The sequence below is a fragment of the Polistes canadensis genome, unplaced genomic scaffold, assembly GCF_001313835.1.
Source record: "Polistes canadensis isolate GaletaPanama2010 unplaced genomic scaffold, ASM131383v1 scaffold_104, whole genome shotgun sequence".
NCBI lineage: Eukaryota > Metazoa > Arthropoda > Insecta > Hymenoptera > Vespidae > Polistes > Polistes canadensis.
In genome coordinates this window covers 129425-141839 of record NW_014569651.1, presented here as the reverse complement: position 1 = coordinate 141839, position 12415 = coordinate 129425, and the positions used below count along the sequence as shown (strand labels likewise).

The 12415-nt window shown below is 28.4% G+C and overlaps 1 protein-coding gene across 2 annotated transcripts in view; it reads left to right on the top strand.

Moving 5' to 3' along the window:
- LOC106787545 overlaps positions 1 to 12415 on the top strand; it is a 143311-nt gene that overhangs the window by 115886 nt on the left and 15010 nt on the right. For both annotated transcript variants that reach the window (XM_014749969.1, XM_014749970.1), the window contains exon 3: positions 613 to 757. In XM_014749969.1, the coding sequence (XP_014605455.1) occupies positions 613 to 757 (145 nt within the window). The remainder of the gene's footprint in view (positions 1 to 612; positions 758 to 12415) is intronic.

Below are 12415 nucleotides of genomic sequence, written 5' to 3'. Positions count from 1 at the left end.
AATTTATATTATTAATACAAAATAAATGTGCAATTCAATTGAGAATTATTTTCATTATAAATTTATTTTGAAATAGAAACAGAGAGAGAGAGAGATGGAGTAATTATACGATAAAATAAATATTTTTCTGTAGTTATTATCAACGACGTTAATATTATATAGATTTGCAAATATTTCGAGTAAAAAAAAAAAATTAAAATAAAATAAAATAAAAATGAAGAAAAAACATTGTCATTGGTCAGACTAGAATTGTTATTACAAGGAAATAAATTTATTTCTTTGCGACGTAACAGAACGATACGCAAAATCGTAACTGCTCGTAAATTTCGAGTTTTAGAATTAAGGGTACGGGGCTAAAAAAGATAAAAAGGGAAAAAAAGAGAAAAAGGAAATAGAGAAATAGAAATAAATAGATAGAAACACACGTATACACCCACACATGCGTTGTTATATTTTTTTGTATTTTCTCTCTTTTCCTTTCTATCTATCTTTTCACACTTCACGTATGCACAAACATATATATATATATATCTATATTATATATATATAAAAAAGTGAACGAGAAAGTGTACTGACGAATACATGGGATATTTTTCTTTCTTTTGTTTTCAGGCTGACCTGTCCTGCAGAAACACGAAGAACAGCGTTGGTGCGATTTATACGCGTACCAACTTCGTGACGTTGAAATATGTCACCGACGCCTGGGGTACCAACATGAATGGCTTCCGTCTCGTCATCACTGCCGTCAAGGATCCCAGTTAGTATTTGATCCAATCATTACATTCATCCAATATCCTATATTTTCATAAATTTCAAATTATCTTTTACACTTTACCATTAGTCACAACAACTGATATTTCATTTCGTTTTATTTTCCACCCCCGTTTTGATTCTAAATTATTTTCAACCAACTAATCTTTCGTTTTATTAACTTTCGTTTTTAATCTTTATTGATCCAGAGTGTTTGGAGTGTTTTTTTTTTCTTTTTTAAGTATAGCAAATGATTGGAAAAGGTCGATTAATTAATTAATTAATTCCTTAAATCTTGTCAACATTGTATTGTTATAATTATTGGTAATATATAGTAATATATAGTAACAATATATATTGTAATATATAGTTGGAATAGTATGACGTGTTGGTTGAAGTAATTGGTTTTATAGTAATGTGTTTAAAAAAAAATAATGTTTGGAATATGAAACGCGGGAAGTAATGGATTTTATATAATTAGTTTGATTAATCATAAAGGCATATTTGATTTTGATCGGTTTTGAATTAGCACGGTACTAAATATCGCGTCAAGCATCCATCCCACAATCATCGTAGGAATTCCACGAACGATTCAATTACCAAACCACTACCACTATCAAGTTTCATACATGTACAAGTTTCTACCCGCATATGGTACAATTTTACCCTACGAACTATTCCCAGGCATCACGTCTCTCCTAACAATTTCATTAATTACTTCGTCCTTGTCATTATGACAAATCGTTTCTCTTATGATTATTCTACTAACTACATTTTAGATATTATTGTTTGAGAAAATATATATATATTCATATTTTCCTTCACAATTTATTTTCTTACGAAACAAAATAATGTTTACGCACACGACATATTTGTATAACGTTTTAACAAGAAAATGTACAACTGACACGTATCAATATTTTATATTTTAAAATACTTTTAATATAATATTTAAAATTGAATTGACAAATACTCGTAAAATTAAATGTGAAATATTTCAATGGTATTAAATTTGGTTCCGAAGGAAGATTGAAAAGAACGAAAAAGAAAAAAAAAATAAAGACGAAAAGAGAATGGCACTTTTATCAATACAACAATCGTAGGATAAAATTAATACGACATATTAGATTTTTATTATCATTAAAAATTTGTTATTGGAAATCTTGTTGTTCTAAAAAGAAAATAAAGAAAGATAAAGAGAAAGGAATGATAAAGGAAATATGTTAAAATGTATTTTTATCAAAATACAATATTCGAAGGTATTTTTCGTACGATCTTATCATTCCTTTTACAATAAAGGAAAAAAAGAAAGAAAAAAAGGTGTAAGTATAGGTATTCACATATCGATTTCGATGCAACCTCCCCAAGTATTATCCCCCCCCCCAACCACCCCCATACCAAAGCATTCGTTTTTCCTCCTTTCAATATCACGCTTTCACGTAGCTTTTACTCGTTTCCTGGATACGTTGCTATCATTCACGGATAACAGAATAGAATTCAGGACCGTATCAATCCCGTATCACGTTTGCACGCGCGTTATGCGCATAGAAATAGTTCAGAATCGATTGCACGACAAATTTCGTTCCCGCTCACCCCCTCCAACCACCAAGCTTTTCTTTCTTTTTTCTATCTTCCTTTTCTTTCTCTTAATCTTTCGTCAAAATTCTAAAATATACATATAAAAAAAAAAAAACAAAAAAATATCACCAATCGATTTCGAGATATTTTAGTCATTCACCTTCGTTTTTACATATATATTTTTATTTTCTTTTTATTTCTTTTTTTTTCTATTTTTTAAAAATTTTTTTAAAGTATCATTCGCATAAGTATTGTAACAAAAAGGGTAGAAAAGAAAGAAAGAAAGAAAGAAATTGGGAAAAAAAAATAGAGGTAAAAGAGAATACGCGAAATTTTGGGAGACGCGAAAAGAAAAACGGGGGGAGAGCGCGGGGGAGGGGGAGGGAGGAAAATGAGAGATAGACACGGGAAACGCATACGCGCGAATATACGTGCGTTATACACACACACACACACACATACATTAGTAAAGTCTAGGCATTCTCCAACGAAGCGTGATTTACCAGACTTCGTTGTAACGGTTAGGAGACGTGGACGTGGAAAATAACCAGCTTCGCGTTAATAACCGCGTGGAAAACGTACCCAGGAGTTCGTTGGCTGCTTGGGAGTCTGGGATTTTGGGCTTGGCACAAAGGATGAATGCGTGGTAATACGTCGACTGCACTCGTTAGAAACTACGGAAGCTTGTCACAGATGTGTAAGAGAAAGAAAAAGAGAAAGAGAGAGAGAACGAGAGAGTGAGAGAGAGAGAGAGAGAGAGAGAGAGAGAGAAAAAATCTTTCAAAAATTGTAGATTTAATTCGACTCTAAAATGTGATCTTCAAACTTCATTTATTATCAAGTTAACTTACCTTTTCTTAATCTCCTATCTTTTTCTCTCTTTCTCTCTCTTTTTGTGTGTCAATCTATCTCTGTCTCTTTTTTTGGGAAAGAGAAATGTGAAGAAGGTGAGGTTAGTGTTAGAACAACTTAGGATTAATATAAATCCGAGATTTTATTTGACCCATTAAAGTGATATCTATTAAGTTCATTTATTATCGAGTAGATTTATATCTCTGTAAATCTTTTCAAATCATTTTTTATTATTGGTATAGAGAATGATATAACCGATAGAAATCTTTATGGTTGTAGTATATTTCAGAAATTTTGTACTTTATTTTTATATTTTTTGTTTGTCTAAGAAAGAGAGAGAGAGAGAGAGAGAGAAATATGATTTTAGAGAACGTAAGGCATTTTTAAATAATTTTATTTTATATTACTGACAAATAAATAATATTCGAAAATTATATTAACAACTGATGAATTTGTTTCCTAAATAATCGTATTTTATTTTACTCTGATCCGAAAAAATAATAATAATATTATTATTCGTGTGTTTAACCCTTCTTTGCATGATGATGGAAATTTCAATCATAATATTTAGTCAACAAAAAAATGTACTCAAAACCCTTGTACTGTATATTTGTTGTTGCTGGCAACTTTTTAAGCGACTATTGCGTACAACAAAACGCAGTTGTCAAAAAATAATACTAGGATTTTTTTAAATATTTTTCCTTTAATCTAGAGCATTAATTACATCACCCTGATTTATTTTAAAAGAAAAGAAAAAATCATGCAAAGAAGGGTTAATACACAATTATCAATTTAATATTAATTTTTGAAGATAAAATCTTCCGCCTCTGTTAGTTACGTTTTTTATACATTTTTCGTTCGTTTATTAAAGTAAAAGAACAAATAAGGATTACGTGAAAGAGAGAGAGAGAGAGAGAGAGATAGATTGATAGATAAATGGATTGATAGAGTAAGATAGATAAGTAATAGTAGTATATAGGAAAAAGATGGAACGAGATGGCGATCGAATCGATAGGAACAGTCCGACATGCTTGATCCTGAAGAGCGATTTCAAGGATTCCAAAGGGATATCCTTAGAGTATAGGATACCTTAGCTTGACTTAATTGACTCCGCCCCGTTAGGGATTATCCTTCGGGTTTCGGTTTGCAGCTCCTAATCCTGACATTAAAGTCAATCCTCTTCTCGTAATTCCTGCTACCAACGAACCACCATAATAAAACGTTCTTCCTTAAAATTGACTCCATTTTGACCTTTTCTACTCGATATAGGGGGGTTGGGTGGGGGGTGGGGAGTTGAAGGGAGAAAGGATGGTCCTTATACGTACAACCATTTGAACGAAATTTTTGAATTTCTTCGTACTTTTTTTCCTTTTTTTTTCATTTCATTTTATTCGGCTCGTCAATTATAAATTATTCGAATATTTATCCTAATTAGTATTCATATCATATCTCGTATCGGTATCATTTATTTATCAATGAGATTTGCTTTCAATAAAATTTTTTTCCTCTTTTAATATCCTATCTTACGGAATATTAAATTATAATATTAAATGTAATCACATTTATATGTTCATATATTGTCATTCATTTTATCTACTATTTAATATTATTTTTTTACACATCGATATATATATATATATATATACATATAGTATATGGAATAAATTATTTGGATTTAATATTTCGTTATTGTCACAAAAGAATCGACTTAACAATATTCCCCCGATATTAATTCTATCCACTCTCTCTCTCTCTCTCTCTCTCTCTCTCTCTCTCTCTCTATCTCTTTTTGGTTGTTCCCTATTTTATTCGAATTTTATCGAACATATGTCAAAAGCGTGCAATTGATATTCATTTTTATTAAAAAGAAATTTTATATCGAATTTACTTACGCAATAAATAAAACGTTCTATTAAATTTGTCATTATAATTATTAATAAAAAATAAAATATATATATATATAACCCCTTAACTCAATTTTATCATTTTTATGTCTTTTGTCATTGTATATTTTTATTAAAGCGAGATATTCATCAGAAGATAGTTCCTTGAATGATGGTGAATTAGGGTGAAATGGAAATGGGTTGAAGTGGTGTGGGATAATTTCTATATGAATGTCTCTCTCACACATACACACATATATACACATTCCCGTGCACGTTAATTCTCTCTCTCTCTCTCTCTCTCTCTCTCTTAAAACATTCAGATTTCACCCTTCATACACAACAAAGATCTTCTATCCTTGTTTGTATTTTCATATCTATCATACCTATCTCTATCTCTCTTTTAAGTTTCCGTACTATTCCCTGAACATGCTATAGAATATCTTGGTATAATCAAATAATGTGTTTATGCATTTACACGATGCCTTACTTCGTAATACAAACTATCATAGGTTACCTGTTACATCTAACGAAAATTGCTTCTTCAAAGTTTGCCATATTGTTTCGCTATTGCATATAATTACATCTCCTCCACTCGTTGTTACAGTTTGACTAATTAAAATTGTTATTTTTATTATGTTAGTCTTCTAACGATTAATATTATTAATTAAGAAATAAATTTTCAATCACGTTCACATTGATTTTATTCCCTCGTATCTTGATTTTTCTTATTTTTTTTCTTTTTTATTATTATTATTATTATAATATTACATAATTAATTATTATTATCGATTATTATTCATAAAAAAATTATTTTTCTTTTACCGCGTGTTTTTAATTTTTATTCCTCGTATATCTCGATATATTACTTATCTTTTCTTTTTCTTTTTTTTTTTATTTCGATAATTAATCAACGATTTGTGATACTTCATTTTTTTTCTCTTACGATAATGCTCTTACGTAATATCGTATTTTCTAAAATCTCATATAATTTAATTCGAGATAGAAGTTTGTGATTTTTTTTTTTTTACATATATATTTTTTCTGCATTTTTCTTTTTTTTTCTTTTCCTAGGAACTACCATAGAAAGGTAGAACTGTAATAAGGTCGATCGATCTATGAACATGATTTTACTACGATGTAATAATAATAATAATAAGCACTAACTACGGTTTTTTCTTTTTTTTTGGGTAATATTTTCTTTTTTTTTTTTTTATCTAATCGTTCACCATATTTTTTGAAATCTCAATAGAGGAAAAAGAAAAATGGTGTATTGCGGTTTTAATCTAATGTTTTTTTTTATTTGCACACTCGGTGTTTTGTTTTCCTAAGGATTTCCTAGGGAGAAACGAGTAAAATGTAAATTTTTTTTTATCTTTTCGTGTATATCTTTTATCTCGTTTGGTACTTTGTCTTCTCTCTTTCTCTCTCTCTCTCTCTCTCTCTCTCTCTTTCTTTCTCTCAGTGGTCAGGCAATTTAATTTGTAATAAAAATAAAGATAGGTAGAAGGGTATTAATAAAAATAAAATGATAAAAAATGTTGCTCCCACACATATGTATATATATTTACATATATACACATACACACACTTATATACATACTTAGCGTGCCGTCGAATTCGATCTAGTGATAAAGAAAAGTTCTTAGAATGAGGAATTAAAAAAAGAAGAAGAAGAAGTAAAAAAAAAAAGTAGAAGGGGGTGGTGGAAGCTTTTCGAAGTGACGAACACGAAGGGTGTGCATACATCATTGCTGAAATTTCCTTCCGTTCTTTGCTGACACTTTTACGAGAGCCCTTTTTTACCTTTAGTGACTTTTAAAAATGAAAAATAAAAGAATTCAATTCAAATTAGAATAAGAGGTCGCAAGATATAGCAATTGTCAAAAGATATATTTGGTTTCTTTATTTTTTTTTTTCTTCTTCTTTTTTTTTTATCGATATAAAAAATAATTACGACGAATTATATTGTCGTAGATATTATCGTTGACAAAATAATTACGAATGAAACGATGAAACGAATAAATGATTCTTTTTTATTTTTTAACGATGGTGGTTATAACATACGTTGTAAACTTCGTAATGTTACTATCAAAGTTTGAATAAATAAATAAAAGTACGTATATAACAGAGTTCGGATATATACATATATTTTTATTAATGTAATTTAACGAGATATTTTAATTTGTTGAAATAAATGAAATATAAAATAATCAAATGAATAATTCTTATTACGATAATTATTATATTCGTACGAATTTTGAATATAATTATTATCAAAAAGTAAGAATCAACGCGGAACAATAAATGAATATACTAATCGTAAAAAAATATTTTTATTATAATTAAAAAATAATAATAATCATTTTTTTTTTTTTTAAATAAGAATTATTTAAAATACATATTATATTATTATTAATATATATTCTTGCATTAAATCTTAGAAATTATTATCGACACGAAATAATATGAATGAAATAGAACTTGAAATGAATCTTTCATCATTCTCTTTAAGATAGTTCTATTCATAGTTTCTATTCATAGTAAATTCTTCTAGTTATTATCACATTGTTGTACATCGTTTCATCGACGTATTATTAACCTAAACGTCGACGCAACTCTTACGAAGTTTCCTTCGAGTAAACTCGAGACACACACACATATATGAGAACTTCTCTACACGCGAATCAACGATCAACTTTGTCGACAGATTATATTTGAGTTTAAAATAAAAGTCAGAATTTAGGTCATAATAGTGCGAAAAAAGGAAGAAGAAAAAGAAGATAAAGCTTTTTCGAATATATATATATATATATATATATATATATATATGCATGTATGTATGTGTGCTTTGAAGTTGAATCGATTCGTTGAAAATTCATCTTTCATCTTTTATTCTTTGAACATATACACACACACACAAATAAAAAAGAAAAATGTATGACCTATAGCATCACTCTATGACTATATACGTATAAATTCTGAGTTATTTATCATCGATGTAAATTTTATTCTAATATACAAAAAATGTATAAATTTCACGTCGAATCTAAGCACGGTTTCTTTTTTTGTTTTCTTTTTTTTTTATATATATATACATAGATAATACGTACGAAATCTTATACACTATCGATCAAAAAACAATTGAAATTCTACGTATACATATTTCGAGAAATGGAATATTTGTAAGAGTGAGAGAAAGAGAGATAGAGAAAAAAAAATAATAATTAATGCATTTGTAGTAACAATAATAGTTTGATTCGTCAAAAAAGAAATACAAGATAAAATATGTAAATTATTAATTTTGAAAATATATTCTCACACACGTATAAATTCACTAATTAAATTTGATTTCTTATTTATCATCAATTGCTAACAATAAGAACTTTGAAAAAATACAAAAAAAATAAAATAAAATACGTAATACACGGATAAAAATTGTAAAACAAAAAGAGAAAAAAGAAAAAAAGCAAAGATTCCGGGAATAGAAGTATGTGTTGTTTATATAATAGCGCATATTACTAAACAATACGTATGATCTAATACGTGTATTTGGTATATTCGTGTACGTGTGTATACTTTTTTCAAAGTATTGTGCTTGCTGATAAAGACACGAGATGTTATGAAACGATCAGTTTTGTTTGAATCGTCGTGTTATAAACATCAAGTGAAACTTATTTTCTTTGGGTTGATAACGTTTGAAATTTAATGTAAATTGTGCAAAATTAATTTATTACTACATATATATATATTATTTATTTTAATTTACGTCATTTATATTCATAAGTATATAAAAAGTATATACGAGTGTCATTATTGTTTTAGAAAAAGGTTGATAAATGTTTGTTTAACAAGTTTTTCGATTTGTTAAATAAATTTATTGGTATATCCAATTTTTGATTGATAATATGTGTGTGTGTGTGTGTGTGTAGATGTACACGTTAGTATATCTAGATAAATATTACTTCGAATATGCATTTTAAACGTGAACGAATCGATGAGACAGGATTATTCTGTGAACGAGCTATTAATTAATGAAATTAGCCGATGCTTCAGTGATCGTCATGCAGTTTGATTATTCGACGAATTCGCTTCTGTTTTATCTCCCCCTCTCTCTCTCTTTCTACGTTAACGATAAGTTCAAATCTCATCTATATATACACACATATTCCTATATATAAATGTATAATACTAGTGTTGGAATACAATCAAATGGATCATTATTCGAGTTTGAATAATATTCCATGTTGTTATTTACAAACAACAGTCATATGACATTGTTCATTTCTTCCTTATTATATATGAAACTTCGCCCATTAGTTTATTAATAATTAATTAAATTACTTTATCGAACGAGTGTGTTAATAATTCATCATCTGTCGTATATTTTGCTTTTTTTCTTCTTCTTATTTTTTTTTTTTACAAAATTGTCGTGGCTTAAATAACTGCTCGTGTCTGGTTATTAATATATTACAATCTTTTTTTTGAGAATCAATTAAACAAAATATTATTATTTCATATTACGATCAGATTAAATCATCGATTTAATTATCAAACAAATTCCAAAATTTGATTAGTCGAACATGAAATGATTTATAAAAATACGCGAGTAATTGAATTGTTCTTGACGATGTTTCTTAAATTAATGAAAAACAATATCGTGGTTGATGAATTTGGTATGATTAAAATTTCGATTAAAAAAAATAAAAAAGAGGAGAAAAATGGAAAAAATTATATTTAAAAAAATAAAAAAAAGAACGGATGAGATTTAGAAGACGACTTATATTAGGCGAGCGTCGTCCGGTGAATAATTTCGTCCGGATTTTTATACCCGAGGTTCGTTCTTGAAATATATAGTAGATTTTCTACTTCCTTTCCTTCTTTTTTCTTTTTTTTTTTTTATTCATTTTTCTTCAAATTCTTTTCTTTCTTCCAACGAGATTTTTTTTGTCCAACACGCATTCGCTGTACGATTTATCGGATATCCGATATCACCGACCGTGATAACGAGTAAGCTTAATGAGCACATTTAAAGGCACCGACTTTCCGTCACTAACAAAAAGGGATGCATTATTAAAAAGGGTAGATCCAGGGATTAGGGCGGGTGTTAGGAGGAAACTTTTTGATAAGGATCGTTTTCAATAGAAGATCTACAAAAAAAAAGAATGACAGGATTAAAGACACGGGACTTATTATATAATCGAAAGATAGATATATTTATATATATATATATTGTATTTTATTACATAAGAGAGAACACACACATCGTCATAAGTGATTCGATACTTTTATATAAGGATTAACCCTTATCGGTCATCAGCTTTTTTTTACGTGATTCTCATTTAAGTTATAACTGGTTTCGATAAATATATATGCAAAAAAAAAAAAAAAAGAAATGTTCACTATTGTAAGAATTTCATTATTTAATTAATCATTATTTATTAAATGATTTACGATCGATTAGGGTTAAAAACCTGCACGAATTGGTGCATTATAAAATATATAATTGTTTTAACAAAAATTAATCATAGTTAATTCTTCGTGTTATCTTTACTCGTCCACCCTTAAAACAAACTAATAATATCTTAATAATATCAAATAATATGCTTCTCCTTTAAACCATTCAACTTTTGTCTAACAAACATTTTTGTCCAACCATCGATAGTTTCGAAGATATTTAATTGGATTTATTTAAATGGGACACCCTGTATATGTATACGTCTCGTTATGACAAAATTACGAGAGTAGTAGACCCGTCCGTAATTTTTCTTTTTTTCTTTTTTTTTTCTTTTCAATTTCTTTGTTTTTTTTTCATCCTGATTACATACATCTACCTAGATGCAGTCACAGTATCTGTCTATCCATCTCTTTCTCTCTCTTTCACTCATTTTTATAGTTTTTTATTTTCTTTTTCTTTTTTTTTTAACTCTTTTCCATCTCTACCAGATTTCCATATATTCTGAAAGCTGCTGCTGCACACACGACGTTAATGAAAAAAAAAAAAAATAGAAAAAAGAGAAAAAACAGAAAAAAAAAAAAGAAAAATAGAACAAGGAGAAAAACACAGGAAGCGCGTACAATGAAGGAGAAACGATGTTATAATATTATACTAGAAGCCGTTCCCACGTATCCGATAAGATTTTTACTATAAACTTATTTACCAGTTATTTTAAACTTCGACTTAACTTTTTCATCAACCGTTCTTTTTTCATTTTATATTTTTTTTTTATTTTTTTATTTTTTATTTTACTCTATTACCTCCTTTGTTATTCCCCTTTCTCTCTTCTTTCTATCTTTCTTCTTCTTTTTTTTATCTTGATTAAATTATTTCCCCCCCCCCACCTCTCTCTCTCTCTCTCTCTCTCTCTCTCTCTCTTTTTCTGATATATTTTCATAATAAATACATTTCACGTATTATACGACATTTCATCGTATATGTGTATGCGTGTGTATATGGATGTAAAATTTATTGGAAATATAAACGACTCTTACTAAAGGATGAAAACGAGATACGATGAATAATATTATCAACAATTTCGAGATTAAATAATAATAATTGAGAGAACATTTTGGGAATTTAAATCCGATGCTTTGGGAATCATACACTAAACTCCCTCCTATTCATTTTAATTTAACCAATCTATCGATATCAGATCCGATTATTATTTCTCTCCATTAATTTTATTTAATACTGTTATATATATATATATTATCCGAGAGATAATGTTAATTGAATTGAAAAAAAAGTAGGAAGAACAAAAAATTAACCAACATAAGACGCAGATAGCAAAAAAGTATGAGAGAGAGAGAGAGAGAGAGAGAGAGAGAGAGAGAGAGAATGAAAGGAAGATGACAAATAAAAAAAAAAGAAAAGAATAAAAAGTCGATAAAAGTGGAAGAAAGATTTCGAAAGAGATGAAAAAATCGAAGCTTCGATAAAAGAGATAAAAAGAGGGTTCGGTGGTGGGGGTAAGCAATAAGCTTCTTGACAGATAATATTAAGAAGGGAGGGAATGGGTGGAGATAAAGGAAGTGGTAGGCATGAATCGTGCTTGTAAAGTTGAAAACTTACCTCCATCCCCTTTCTCTCTCTCTCTCTCTCTCTCTCTCTCCTTTTCTCTTTTTGTTTTATTTTTTTCTTATCGAAGGTTATTGACATTTTTAATAAATTATCGAGAAAAGTTAAGAATATAAAAAGGATCATGAAATTAAATAAACAAGTTTAAGATAATGGTGTCGTTAATGAATAATAAAAAGATAGATAGAAGCAAATTCTTATTTATTAAATCATATTTAACGATAAAAGAATAAAATTACTACGAAAGAGAGAGAGAGAGAGAGAGAGAGAGAGA